Here is a 15,811-nt window from a genome sequence, read left to right on the forward strand (position 1 = left end):
GATCACCCCTCTTGGCTGCGAAGACGTCTTTATATCGTCCCCCGTGGTCATTTGGACATAGAAAACGCCTCCCGTGATTGCGGCAAAATGGTAATATTGCGGCCATGTGGAGATCATCATCGTCTTGCACGATCGCGGCATAATACTGGTCATCCCTCTCGTATCATGATTATATCTCCCGCAGTCCTGTAGCCATAGTTTAATCGTCTCCCGCGGTCGTGAAAACATCGTAATCGCCTCCCACGATAGCGGCAAAATGTTAAAAATATCCCGCAGTCGTGTGGAGAGCATCATCGTCTTCTGCGATCGCAGCTAAATTCTTGCTGTTTCCACGGTCGTGTGGACATTACCAACGTATTCCGTGATTGCAGCAAAATTCTGATAATCACTTTGAGACTGTGAGACTCTGTAGATATCACCGTTGTCTTCTGCAATGGCGGATAATTCTGATCATCCTTCGCGGCCGTGTGTAAACATGTTATCGTCTCCCGTGGTCACAGAAACGTCACTGTGGTCATGCACGATCGCGGTAAATTGAAAATTCCATGTAGAAATACAAATTTCATGCATAATTCCCGGTTTAAAAAAAAACTCACGCATGATTCACGGATGTCCCAGTTTTCCCGGTTGGTGGACACCCTGTTAGGCTATATATTGCAAAGGGGCGCTATTACATAGTTGTGCCTAGGGCGCTGACAGGGTCAAAAACAGGACTGCATTTATTAAATAATTGACTTTGATTTCTGAAATTTCAATAGGAATTTTAAAACATTAAAACCGTTTTCAATTTTTTATTAGACCTAGACACAGTCTTGAGTGAAGTGCTGATAACTGATGAGATTGAGGTTAAGCAATGTCAACACTATCATATAACTTACACAGGGAGATTGTAGGGAATTATATTTACCTATCCCTAGTTGATATAAGTTGAGTACTCATATAGAAATTAAAATGAATATATGTTCGCTTTTGTATTCAATCAAATTCAAAATTACAAATAAATGGTTAAAGACGGATTTGGATGTGCCATCAAAAACTCTGTTCCAATTTTATATTAATTTAAAACTAAAATAATTCCATGTAAATTTATTAAACAATGCAATAAGCACATGTGGTGGACTATTTTCCTTCAACTTATATTGACACCCTTTATATATCAAATTCACAGATCATGAAGTTTTGTTTGTGTCCGTACAGTTATATGTCACTATAGTACCATAACTAAAAATAGGGTAAAATATCAGCATTTTCACTAATTTCCATCTACGAGCTTATAATCCCAATCAGAAAATCCTCACAAGACTATTGAAGTCTAAAATATTCAAAAAGTACCTACCAATGGCACATTGATGAAAAATATTTCATTGACAAACTCCAAACCCATGGTTGTCTGGCACTAACATGTTCCCAGCTGGCACAGAGTGACACTAAATGTGCATCTGTGTCTCTGTGACACACACACACACACACACACACACAGCCGTGGTAGTGACTAATAAGTGGTACAGTTAACACAATGGTTAATGACCCGTGAAACAGTAACACACAACTATTGGCATACTGATAGAACAAAAACACTTGTTGAAAACTAAACTAGCTGGTTCCACTCTCTGACTTTAAAATCAGCTGATTTTTGTTAGAAAAATTTAATAATTTATTCACATTGTCTAACAATGCCCTACATCTAGTATACAATAGTGAGAGCGGTATGAAAATGAGTAGTATGAGCACCCACGCAGTTGTCAGCAGTAAACTTGTCAAAATTGTTTACACATATTTCCTAGTTTTCTATATGTATACAGGGTGGAAAGAAGTTAGTGTTAAAATTTTTTATGTTAAACTACTTAGTATTGGGGACAAAATGGCACCAATTTAGGTTTCCATACCCTCTCCGGTAGGGAATAGCAGTCAAATTAATATTTTTTTAAAATATTTGTATTTGCTTACATAAAATGGTCATAATTGCACTAAAAATTGTTTTTATTTAGACTTTATTGTCATTTCAAAATCCTCATTAAATTTCCAATAGTAATAGTACATACTCATTGAGATGAAACATCTGTATAAGCCTTTATTCTGCAACGGACGTTTGAATTTGTGATTTTTTAGAAAAATGAAAAATATTTTACATACGTTTTTCCATGTTAAACTGGACTACATAGAGTGTCAAATATTACTAAAAACTTTTTCAGTTAATAACCTTTAAAATGATGTATAACAACCTACTGTTTCTTTGCTTTTTCATTCTTAAACTTTAGAGTTTCTTTTGAAAAACACGGAACGGCTAAAGTCTAATTTTGTGCATAAAAACATGAATTTGCTTAAATGATATGGCAACAGCTGCACTAAAAATAATGTTTAATTGGAGTTTATTGTAGTTTTCAGAATCCTTGTAAAACTCCTAATAAGATTATTGAGGAATTGTTAGTTTATGGAAGAAATTCCTTAGATACACCATTGCAAAATATTATTTAGAAATTCTGAACTACTAGAGATTCTTGACTTTAAATAGCCACTTGTATAATAAAAAACCTGAATTTTAATAATTAGGCAATAATGTGCAAGGTTATGTACTGAAGATGAAAGAAAATAATAATGGAGCAGAAACAACAGAACTGCCTGAGGATAGATTAGCACGAGGCAAAAGAGAAAACTTGGTTGTTCATTGTACTGTATTGGATGATAGATTAATCAGTGGCTTTATATATGAAAATAAATTAAAATAACTGTCGCTGCATCATTCGAAGCAATCAATCAGCTTAAAGGAAATTATATGAGACTGGATCACAACAATGAGGTCGGCATATCAAGTAAATTTAAAACAAAACACGCATTGAAAACTTAAATAAACTATATTTAGGTGAATGCCTGCTTTCTTCAAAGAAATTCTCAAATAAGACTTGATGTACATTTGCGTGATATAGCAACCAGTAACGTTGGCGAAGACGTCAAACATAATTTTATAGACATTAACGTATTTTAAATAAAAATAATACTTGATCAAAAAAATTAATGTGTATCTTATTATTTTATTATAAGACTTAGGCGATTCTTGTTTATACCTTTATTATTATACTTTTTGGTACTAAAAATTCCACTATTAAAAGATTCAAAAATCTTCAATAAAATTGTGTCCAGCTATCAAAGGGTTAAAAATTAGCGCAATAAATTGTAGGTTCAAATAAAAATTAAGATTGCCAAAATAAAATAAAAAAGAAATTAATAAGTTATAAACATTAAATAGTAAACTAACAATTATACTGTGGGTACCTAAATAAAATACTACTTGAAGAAATACACAAGAGAATATTGTAGAATTAATAATTGTGAAATACAAATAGTCGATAGTTTATTATTTATTTAGCGATAGCAAGGCAAGAAGCGTAAAGTTTGTAATCAGTCTCTGGGCAACAGCTGGTCGAAGGAGTTATGACGAGTCCGAGTCAAATCAATACGACCGACCGGACAGCAAATCAATGGCAATTCCTCACCAATTACTCTGCTACTTGTACCTGCCTGCTGTCGTTTCAATACTCAATCGTGAAATGTAATACTGATAGTTAGGTGTGTTGAGAAAACCAGTAAAAGTCACCAAAGAAATACAAAAAAGTCTAATCAGTTTTACTACATAATTTCAATCATGTTTTTTTTCAGTGAAAATAATTTATTTACTTTGTTTAGCACACTTAAGGTGGCTTTTTACATCTAAAAACACTTAATAACCTAATAAGCTGGTTAGTAGTTTTTGTTTCGTGTTTACGGGCACTTTTAACCTTTACAGATTCATACAAACTCTCTGCAACGGTTTTGTATATTTGTTCTTCAGGTCAGGTTTAAATAATGAAAAAAAACATCATACACACATGAATCTTGAATGTCTGGTTCTCGGTCTGGATATTTGAATTGATTTTCACAATGTATCCATCACTTTCAAACCCCCTAAGCAATTGACTTCAAGCTTAGTTCATATGTAGTGACAGCTAGGACTAAACTTTGCACAAAATAATTTCATATTGTTTGAATACCAGTCAAAGTTGGACCAGTCCAAACGCAAGTTTATTACCAGTAGCGCAGGGACTGTATTTATAGTGTTGTTAAGTGACAACACTGTGAACTAGGGATTGTTTCATGACATTATTTATTATGTTAGTTCATATTATTAAACTTTTAAAAGAAGGGGAGAGGATAGGAGGTAAATTTGTTTCATACAAGTAAATAATGTCAATGATGCCAGTCTGATCCCACCTATCAAGATACTGCAATGATTCACTGACTTGAATTTTAACACTGAACTGACTTGTAACCTCCACCTGATTTTTGTCGTAATAACTTGAACTTAACACAACATACTTTAGTAAGGCATGACATACTTCATTACTACAGCCGAACTTTAGTCTTATGTTTCTGTTCCTCTTTAGTAAACCTTAGAGAACCGCGTAGTAATAAATATAACCTGAATCTAGTACGGGTATAACAAATTTAATCAGTTTAACATGAACAAAACATCATATTTAAAATAGTTTGACGTGGACTAAGCATACTATGGTTATAACCAAACCTAGCACTACAGTACTTCATTGGTTTAACGAAACTTTAGCCCTCTGTACTACATTGATGGAACTACTGTAATCATAACAAACTGTACTTCACTGGTATAAACAAACTTAGCAAACTGTACTTCATTGGTTAAACCAAACTTGGATCAGAGTACTTCATTGGTGTAACCATACTTAGCAATCTGTTCCCTAGTATAATCTTACACGTCACACTATAATTCATTAGTATGACCATTGAGTATACACGTATTTATGTATGAGTATACTCACTCAATGGTATAACTTAAACCATCTTAAACCTAGCAAACCAAACTCATTGCGAATTCATGGCAGATAAAAAGTAACAAATATTACAACCAAGATTCCACTTATTGTATTTTTTTAAGAATTGTACTATTTTTTTATCTTTAGAAATTGAGGGAAATTTGTCTGCAACTTTTTCATTGTATACACCGAGTAAAATACACTCATCCTACCAAAAGAGAAGATGAATTAATTTGAAAAAATATTTCTTATCTACACTATTCTCAGACCTTGCTATTTGACTTATTAGCGAATTTCCCTATAGGGAAGTAGTTATTACCGTAGGTCTCATGGTAAGACCTAGGCCCGGGACCGATTTACTTTTTCATTTTGATGTCCCCAGAGTCCAAAAACACCATTCGTTCAAATTTTTATATATCTATATATAGAGTTATATATATATATATATGTATATATATATATATATATGTATATATATATATATATATGTGTGTGTGTGTGTGTGTGTCCATCCGCACGATAACTTGAGTAATTTTTGTCCGATTTTGATAAAATTTGGTTTGAAGGTGTAAGGCGGGATAAACTCGAACGAGTTCGCGAACCAGCATGATCGGACTATGGGAACGGGGGTTTACGGGGGGTTTTATGGGGTAAAAATAGGTATTTCCCATTTTTGACCCAAAAAAAATAAAATTTTGCAAAATCTTTTCAAACCATTTTGTAGAGCTTAAAAAAACAAATAATTTAGTATATTGAAGTGTTACTATGCGCCTAATGGTTACGGAGAAAATTCCAAAAAAATGTAAATTTTAAATTCCCATGTTATTCTTATGGAGAATGAGTAAACTGTTGTAGTTTGCTTGTTTATGAACATATTTTGATCAAATTTGGAAAATGTTTTTATTTCTTACTAACTATTAACATTTTACAAAAAAAAGTTTTACCCTCCCTGATGCAGCAAACCTAAGTACCTGTTAAAATAATTCTATTTAAATAGGAAATAAATGTTAAATTTTTAAGTAGACATTTTAGTGTAAATCCAATCAGACATATGGAAATTCGCTTAGTCTGCAGGTTTGCTGCGGCGGGGGTATTTTTAATAATAAAAGAAAACAGAGTTCTACATTACATATTGAAACTTAAACAAAGCAGATTTAAAAATATAATTATGCTGTTCTCGATAAGGGGGTTTATAGTTACAGTGTGTAGTAAATTTTAATAAACTTTAAACTCATTAGGATTAAAATTTTAAATATCTTACTCTCATCTGTCAAAGTAACACTTTTCTTAGATATAAGTAAAAAATAAACATTTCTAATTGCAATATATGTATGACAGATGAAAAAGAACTTACTACAGACAAAATTCCATTTCAAAAGGGTAATGAAAAAGGCAACTTTTAGGTTAGCATGTTTAAAGACAATGAACTATTCAAATAAAATTCAGGAAAAATAACTTTAAAAATATTTAAAATAAACCACAATAAGATTTAAAGATAACAAAATAAATTTACCATTTACCTACAATAGGATCTGTTTGTGTTGACGCGTCCATTTTCATGATGTTTATTGTTTTCCACAAACTCACATCACAAACTAGTACAAGCAAGCCTACGACTGATTGGACCAACCAATCAGAAGCAAAGTTTCTAGGAGGTTCTTAGATCTTTATCAGAGCTTATCAGCTGAGCCACTCTGGCTGAATAGTTCCGAATAGTTGAATAAAGGGCCAAAGTGCATAGTCATTAGTATTGGTTTATTGGTTATTTTCATTTAACAGACTATTTTTAACTTCACATTATTTGTTTTTAATTAATTGCCAAAAGTGAGTCAGTGATTAGTCTTAGTTACATCTCAACAAACACCAATACATAGACAGCATAGTGAAACAATGTCCAACTAGTAACTAGAAACATAAGTAAATAATATTACATTACTTTTGTTTCATGCAAGACGCTTAATCTAAAAGCAATATATTTGTAACTAGCTGTGTACCTGTTCTACGCACAGGGATCTTTTAGTATTCAGTTGAAACCTTCATATATAAAAACAGCAGTTGGTTTGTATATTTTCAGATATGCTGGCCAAACTATTATACATAACTTCATTTTATGTTTTGTTGTTGTCCGGATCGGTATGACAATCAATAAAAGGTTAAATTACCTGTGTCTGCCGGTCGATCATAATGTATTCTATTACAGGAGATGCATTTCGGCAAAATTAAATCGCCATCATCAGTCCTAATATAAGGTCTTGAGCTTCCCCATTAGGTGCGTGACAGGGGTTGAATTGACAGAGGTTGAAGCCAACAAAATCAAGGGGGAGCTGTCCAGACGGGCCATTCGTGGCAAAGACGTCAGGATAAGCAGCTGCCATCTTGAAGGTGGATGCCTAGTAGTCGGCTGTACTAACACAACCACAAAGGAATGGCTGGTCAAACAGGTTCAGGAGCTGAGCCCCTTTGAGGGCAGCTCGCTAAAGCTTGCCCCAGCCAAAGAACTTGTAAAGGCTGTGAAAGTATCAGTGTTTGTTCCCACAACAACGGGGGCAACAACCAAGAAGGACGTGATGCAGGGCATAAAGCTGCAGAATGACCTTGACACAGACCACTGGGCGGTCGTTGGGGGGAACTCAAACCCTAGCGGACAATTCCTGGTCATAATAATTGACGAAAACTCCCTGCAGAAGCTGAAGTCTCTTGCGATGCGCCCATTCTTGGGCTGCGAGAGGGTAACCTTCAGGTTGCATGGGAGCAAGGATCCCCACAAGTAGAGGATGGTTGCGGTGCTCCAGATAAATCTCCAGCACAGCAAGGCGGCTACGGCTACGCTTTGCCAGAAAATTCTTGCCGGCCGCATAGGCGTGGCTCTGATCCAGGAGCCATGGACCGCAGGAGGCAGAATCATGGGGATGAGCACCGCAAAAGGTGAGTTGATATATGATACTGACAGTGACAAACCTAGAGCTTGCATTTTTGTCAGTAGAAATATTAAGACACTGAAAGTCACTAATCTCTGTTCTAGGGATTGTGCCGTGACCGAGGTATACGGGCAGATGGGTGACGGTAACGTCAAAATCCTGCTTGCCTCAGTATACCTGCCATATGACTCCCAGGAACCACCACCGACCAGAGAAATGAGGATGGTTGTCGAATATGGAGCCAGGGAAAGAAAACACCTGCTGTTGGGCTGCGACGCCAATGCCCATCATGTGGCCTGGGGCAGCAGCAATATCAATGAGAGAGGTGAGAGCTTGTTAAGTTTTGTAGCTGAATCTAATTTAGTTATACTTAATAAGGGATCCAAACCAACCTTTAGACAGAGGAGAGGGGTGGTACTAAGGGAAGAGGTTTTGGACATAACCTTGGCCAGTAATTATGCGGCGACAAAGGTTGTAAAATGGGGGGTATCTGATGATCACTCAGCGTCAGATCACAGCTACATTGAATTCACTATAGGTTCGATCTGTGTAAAAGAGACCTATAGGAACGTTAGAAGGACAGACTGGAACCAGTATCGAGAGGTGCTAGGGGACAGACTAAGACAATTAAAAGACACAGAAGGGCATGGGGTGGAGAGTATGGCGAACTCTCTAAATGCGGCCATACTAAGCTCATACCAAGAAGCGTGCCCAGAGACTGTAAAGAACATGTCTAGGCAAGCCTGCTGGTGGAATAGGGGGCTAGAAGCTCTGAGGAGGAAGGTTCGCAGACTGTATAATGTGGCAAAACGTACAGGAAATTGGAACAACTACTCAGAGATGCTCACTGTTTACAATAGGACAATTAGAAGAGCTAAGAAAGAGTCATGGAGAGAATTCTGTCAGAACATGGAGAGTGTTTCTGAATGTGCAAAGCTTCATAGGGTACTAGCTCGAGGTCAAGCTAATCCTTTAGGAACAATGCTTAAGGAGGATGGTACATATACAGACGGCCCAGAAGAAGTGCTGGAGAGCCTTTTGAGCGCTCACTTCCCAGGATCCTTACAACCGCAGAGCACAGTCCAGGTGGAGATAGAAAGAGAGACTAGGGTGCGGACGGTAAGAGAAGATTGGGCCTGCGCTAGGGCTGTGATTACCTATAACGGTATCAAATGGGCGCTTAGGGCATTTCAACCATTTAAAGCTCCTGGTACCGATGGCATCTATCCTGGGTTTTTGCAGGAAGGTGGGGACCAGTTGATACTCCCCTTGGTGCGTCTTTTCAGGACCAGCTTAGCCAGTGGAGTTATACCAACAGCATGGAGGACCTCAAGGGTGGTATTCATACCGAAGCCCGGAAGGGATACATATGCTGTGCCCAAGGCTTTCAGACCAATCAGCCTTACATCGTTTCTCCTGAAGACCATGGAGAAATTAGTGGATAGACGAATAAAGGATAGGGTCTTGGTAAGCCATCCTTTGCATCCAAACCAACATGCCTACCAGAAGGGAAAGTCATGCGAAACAGCCCTGCATGCGCTGGTTAGTAAGATTGAAAGTGCTATCTCGAACAAGGAAATAGCGGTGGCTGCATTTCTTGATATAGAAGGAGCTTTTGACAACACCAGTACTCGCTCTATTGTATCAAAGCTGGTGTCAAGAAATGTGGAAAGCACTGTAGTGAGGTGGATAGGCAACATGCTCGAAAGTAGGAGAGCGCAAGCTTCTCTGTGTGGGACGGTGAGAGAGGTCAAGGCCCAAAGAGGGTGTCCACAGGGTGGCGTCTTGTCACCAAATCTGTGGAATCTGGTGGTTGACGATCTCCTGTCCGAGCTCAATGCACAGGGCATGTACGCTCAAGGATATGCTGACGATATTGTTGTACTAATAAGAGGAAAATTTATGAACACTTGCCTGGAACTCATGCAGAGGGCATTGTCCATAGTGGAGAGGTGGTGTAACCAGGAAGGTCTGAGGGTCAATCCAATGAAGACTGTAATGGTACCATTTACAAGGAAGAGAAATGTTGATATCGCTAGAGTACCAACTCTCTTCGGTAATCAGATCCAGGTTAAAAGGGAGTTCAAGTACCTAGGAATAAGGCTGGACGACAAGCTCACCTGGAACAGCCATTTGGCACATATAACGCAACGTTCTCAGACCACACTTATGATGATGAGGCGGGCTGTTGGGAAGACCTGGGGTCTAAGTCCACAAATGACTAACTGGCTATACACTAGGGTCGCAAGACCGATGATGGTGTATGGCTCGGTGGTCTGGTGGACCAAGGTAATGCAAACTACCGCTGTAAAGAGACTACAAAAGATCCAGCGAGTAGCATGCCTTAGCATCACAGGAGCCATGAGAGGCACTCCAACTGCAGCCCTGGAAGTAGTGCTAAACCTGCCACCTCTCGACATCATTGTGAAAGGAGAGGCAAGGATGGCAGCCTACAGAATGGCTTGCAGTGGCAACTGGAAGTATAACGCCTCCAGTGAGCACACAAGAATTGTAGACAAGGTGCAAAAGAACTCCTTGGAAATGCTACCAGACAGGATGGTGAAGATCACAGATCTAGAAAAACCATACAATGTCAACATTGTTGACAGGGATGCCTGGGATAAGGGTGAACCTGAATTCATGAAAAGGGGGATCACCTGGTATACGGATGGCTCAAAAAAGCCAACGGGCACGGGGGCTGGAATATATGGAGTCAGACCCAAGGTGCAGTTATGCGTAAGTTTGGGAAAAATGGCCACTGTATTCCAGGCAGAAGTGGTGGCCCAGTCTGAGTGTGCGAGAGTGTGTTTGAAGCGCGGTCTTATAGGCCACACTATATACATGAACTCAGACAGCAAAGCAGCACTAATGGCACTTGACAGTTTCGACTTTACCTCCAAGGCTGTATGGGACTGTCATCAAGCCATGAAAGCCCTGGGAAAGACCAACAGGATCATCCTTAGTTGGGTTCCAGGGCACAAAGGTATTGCTGGCAATGAGGGAGCTGACAAGTGGGCAAACAAAGGAGCTGAAAGCCCGCTCATGGGTCCAGAGCCGACGTGTGGTATTGCTTACAACACAGCACGGAGAGCTGTTCGCTAGTGGATGGGCATAGAACATCAAAGGAACTGGGAAAGAACAGAAGGAAATGTACAGTCAAAGAGAATGCTGAAGGCACCTACAGGTGCGATAGCGGCAGAAGCCCTTGGGCTGAGTAGGAAGACCCTGCGGAAGGTGGTTGGCTTTATTAGCGGCCATTGGGTATTCCGTGGACATTTACACAAGATGGGAATTCAAGTTGAAAGCCTCTTATGTAGGAAATGTGGAGAAGAGGAGGAGACAGCATTCCACGTGATATTTATGTGCCCAGCCCTACAAGGTCTGTGCATGAGATCCCTTGGCCTATCGACTGGAGATCAAAGGGAAGAACGGGTCACCATTGTCAAAAGGATCTCACGGTTCACAAAGGACCTGGGATTTGACAAAGAATGAGGACCTGTGAATGAGGGTGCACAATAAGCTGTTCTAGCTGCGTTGCAATCCCATGGTTACTTGAAGCCTGGCCCTCTATTAAAAAAAAAAAAAAAAAAAAAAGGTTAAATTACCTGTGTCCGCCGGTCGATCATAATGTATTCTATTACAGGAGATGCATTTCGGCAAAATTAAATCGCCATCATCAGTCCTAATATAAGGTCTTGAGCTTCCCCATTAGGTGCGTCTTGGAGTTTTTGAAACACATACACGAACTGTACACTTATACACATGACGAATAAAACATAAATACACGGTATGCCAACTTTTATTTTTACTATGGACATGTAGACGCGCATCGGTCGTGTGCTGAGTCTCGACTGAAAACGCTCATTTAAAAAATGTAAATTTCCCAGCCATTCGGTATACAACACTGATTCAAGGTCTTTTTCCCGGTTATCACAACTCAAGAACAATTTTATACACAAATAATCTCCATTTTCATTTACGGATACCCTACAAATTATTGCACTAGCGATTAGTTAAATCCGCTATGTAAGGAAAAACCTTTTTAATCGTACTTGGTTTGGATTTGCTTTCAAAACCTTATCGGAAATGGTTGCGGTATTTGTAAACAACATTCAATGTACACATATCAGTGACAGCTAGAAAAAATAATCTTGATTCAAACAGCTGTTCGTTATTTCATAGATGAATATGTGATAAACATTGGGAAAACTTTACAAAACATCGCACAGAATTGGGTTTTTAAACGTCCGTCATTTTATTTACAAAGTAGTGACGCCCTATTTTATTGGCTAAAGACAATCTCGCCAATCCAGTGAATACATTAAAATGATTTGGAACTTGATAGGTACTCTCGTTTTTTAGGAGTAGGCCATGTAAAATGGCTCTTGGGCCGTGACAGACAGGAAGACAGACAGACAGACAGAAATTTAGATGAGACTTGTTTTGGTTTCTTTAATGTATAAAACGTAAAAATAACCTAAAAGTTTAAGATTCTGAGTACAGACAAAACTCTAATTTTATTTATATAGATGTGAGATGGACTACAAAATAGGCTAGAGTTGCTGTCTCAAATCATTGTCTACACTCATGGATCAGCTGTTTATATTAGTGGTTGTTCTCATCAACCAATATGTTTAGCAGAGCTAAGTAGCTTATCTTCACTAACACCTGTGAACACTATTGGAAGTTGGAAGTTGAACGCAAAATGGAATACATGGAGACAATTTTTTATTCGCTCTATGTTATCAAAAGTGTTGCCATAATTATTTTACTACAAAGCAATTGCTGAAAAATCATTAGGTTGATGCAATTTATGACAAGCCAATTAATTTTTACATCCTATTTATTTATATTGGTAAAACTGGACATTCCACTCCCATGTTAAAGTTCTATAGCATCTAAGACTATCACATCAACTATCACAGTAGCAAAAGTAAGAGTAAAAACAGAATTTTTGACATTGATTCAACTTTACAGAAACTTTTTGATTCAACTGAGTTTTTAAGCAAATATCTATTAAAGGAAGTAGCTATTAACATAGACTATATATACCTACGTATATAGGGAGGATATACATAGGGTAGTCAATGCTATTACCGTAGGTGGCTCGGTAAGACTAGGAGCCGGGACCGATGTACTTTTTTCATTTAGATGTACCTAGAGGCCGAAAACAATTTTCGTTCAAATTTTTATATATGTGTGTTCACGGGCAATAACTTGAAGTAATTTTTGTCTCGTTTTCATGAAATTTGGTTTGAAGATGTATGGCGGTATAAACTTGGATAAGTTCACGAACCAGCATGATCGGACCTGGGAACGAGGTTTTGTAGGGGATTTTATAGGGTGAAAATTTTCCATTTTTCACCCCCCAAACATAACATTTCCCAATGTCTCTTTAAACCATTTTAAAGAGTTTAGAAAAAAAAATAATTTGGTATATAGAATGTTTTTTACAGTTATTGGCTACAGAGAACTTTTTTTAGTTAATAGTTCTTTCAATAAAAATTTTAGATGGTTTCCTTGCAAATGGAGGAAAAGTTATGTGCTACTGGAGATGGCTTACGTGACAAAAGAACTGTATATTTGTGTGTTAAATAGTACTTGTATAAGAGCTCAAGTCAGAGTGTTAAGGCAAAAACAATGTGTGACGTTAGTAGCAATAAAACAAAAACACCTGTGAAACAGAACTAAAGAAAGAACATATTACGTAAAGGATATGCCACAGAATTTGCTTATTTGAATATAATTTGAATAATAGAGCAGCAAAAATCATGAGATTTATGTTGAAAATTGCTGGGTAAAAGTTGATCATTTAGATTTAAAGTTGAGTGTAGGGTTACAGTTTAATTTATAAATACTACATCAGGTTCTTGTAACAAAACGAAATTCATAAATATGTTGGACAAAACAGGTGGCAAAATTGAGGGTAATAAAAAAACTTACAAAGTTATTATAAAAAACTAGTTGGGATTGGTGAAATTCAGCGGAAAACCAAAGATCAAAATAGTGAGACCATATATTAGTGAGATTTTAAAACCCCTGAGTTTTAAAACATTCAAACCTTTTTATTTTCAATTTAAATATTGTATATTAACTTGAGTTAGTTTTAAAAGTCCTGTAAAACTTGTATCTTACAGGTTAAAACCTCCCAGTATTTTTGTTTTGGTAAAAAAATTAGAAAAAATAAATTATTCATATGTAAATATATTGTTTGTAGGATACTGATATTTTTCTTACAACAGGTTACAAATTTAAAATTGTGTTATACTTGGATTTTTTTTAAGTTTATAAGCCATGCATGCTCATTTACTCATTAACATTTATTTACAACTTGATTGTTTTCAGATAAGAATTTTATTTAGGTAACTTTTTGGATAAAAAAATACTTTCCTGTTTGCATTCTGTGTTCACCATAACTGGGGCAGAGGTTTTAATCCAGACAAATATCAACAGCCGAGTGCATTTTGTTTTGATGTCAACAGCTGCTACGGATGAAACTGTATAAAAGGGGAAGCAGGGGGTTGGCAACCAACTACCATTACACTAAATTATTCAAAGGCTTTTACTTTGATAAGGGTTATAATCTAATTCAATTTGTCATTGTGTTACATGTGATATTATTTGTAAAACATATTTCTCACTTATTTGTTTACAAAGAGTTTTAGATTAAAATCAATGTATATTATAAGATTTAAATTGTAAATTTGATTGGAAAAAGATTTCATAAAAATAGTGTGAACAATAAGGATGAATTCCGAAAGAGCTCCTTCTTGTGGATTAAACTTTCCAAGAGCAAATTTCTCTTTAGAAAAGCCAATTTAATCTATACTATTATATAAAAATCTAATGGTGTCTGTATGTGTATTACTAATAGGTGCAAAAACTACTGAACCAACTGGGCTTAAATTATACAAAAATATAGCTACCATACCAAGGACCATTATAGGACTATTCACATTTCAAAACTGACCGTAGGCTTTACCCCTTTGGCTTTAAAAGTTCTGAGGTGAACATTTTAAAAGCAAATATTGATTGGTCTCCATGGCTGTGATGAGAACACTAACAATGTTTGTTTACATTTGCTTTGACATTGAAATGTAAACAAGAAGAACTGCTAAACTGCATATTTCACAATTTAAGACAGCTGATACAAAGAAATTAAATATAATATTTTCCATAACTATGAGGTAGGTTTATTTTCATCTAACCTTTTATCATGGATTATTTATTCTGAAACTATGTCAATGATTATAGAAAAAAAATATTCTATAACCTTGCTGTATCAACTCCGGTTCTGCTTTGGATTTTTTAAAGCGTCTAAGTAATGAAAATAATGTTATTGATATGTTTTCATGGAAACAGTATTAAAATTACAAAGTATAGATGTTTTATATGAATTTGGAGGCTACTTTAAATAAATTCTAACTGCTTTACATGTGTTAGATTAACATAACTTGCACATCACATTGTTTTTAGCGAATTTCCCTATAGGGAAGTGGCTATTACCGTAGGTGGCACGGTAAGACTTAGGCCCGGGACCGATTTACTTTTTAATTTTGATGTCCCCAGAGGCCAAAAACACCATTCGTTCAAAATTATATATATGTATATATATATTAATAAATGAAATAAATAATTAAACATTTAGTACCCTTTAAGTTATTAATTTATTGAATAAACTTACATGTTTCTGGCTCTTAGGCCATGATCACAGTTATGAACAAATAGTAAATAAATATAAATGTAAATAATAAATAAGTATCTTTATATATAAATAAATATAGATATAGTTTCTTTAAAATTTCAAAAAAACTGTATTGATATAGCACAGCAATATTTCTAAAGTTTATAACAGCTGACTTAGTTTTGCTAATGATTTATTGTGAGTGAAGAAACTGAAGATCGAAGGATTTGTGATTTAATATAAAGAAGAGTGAAATTTAAAAAAATTTTCATTTAAATTTAATCATTAGTATTTTTGCAACTTCAAAATTAAAATTTAAAATGTCAATAATAAATATAAGGTAAATAATGTATGTCAATGTTTTATTCGAAGATTTGGTAAGTTTTTCT

General features: G+C 36.3%; 1 protein-coding gene across 5 annotated transcripts in view; it reads right to left on the minus strand.

Moving 5' to 3' along the window:
* LOC129002099 (calcium-transporting ATPase type 2C member 1) overlaps positions 1-15,811 on the minus strand; it is a 64,066-nt gene that overhangs the window by 25,465 nt on the left and 22,790 nt on the right. The window contains exon 1 of one of the 5 annotated variants that reach the window (XM_054429649.1): positions 1,337-1,387. The exons of the other annotated variants lie outside the window; for them this stretch is intronic. Coding sequence (XP_054285624.1) covers positions 1,337-1,384 — 48 coding nt within the window. The 5' untranslated portion in view covers positions 1,385-1,387. Of the gene's footprint in view, positions 1-1,336; positions 1,388-15,811 lie in introns of those variants that run through there. 5 annotated transcript variants of the gene reach the window in all.

The sequence above is a fragment of the Macrosteles quadrilineatus genome, unplaced genomic scaffold, assembly GCF_028750875.1.
Source record: "Macrosteles quadrilineatus isolate MER2022 unplaced genomic scaffold, UCM_ALF_1.0 Scaffold_9__3_contigs__length_116548681, whole genome shotgun sequence".
Lineage (NCBI taxonomy): Eukaryota > Metazoa > Arthropoda > Insecta > Hemiptera > Cicadellidae > Macrosteles > Macrosteles quadrilineatus.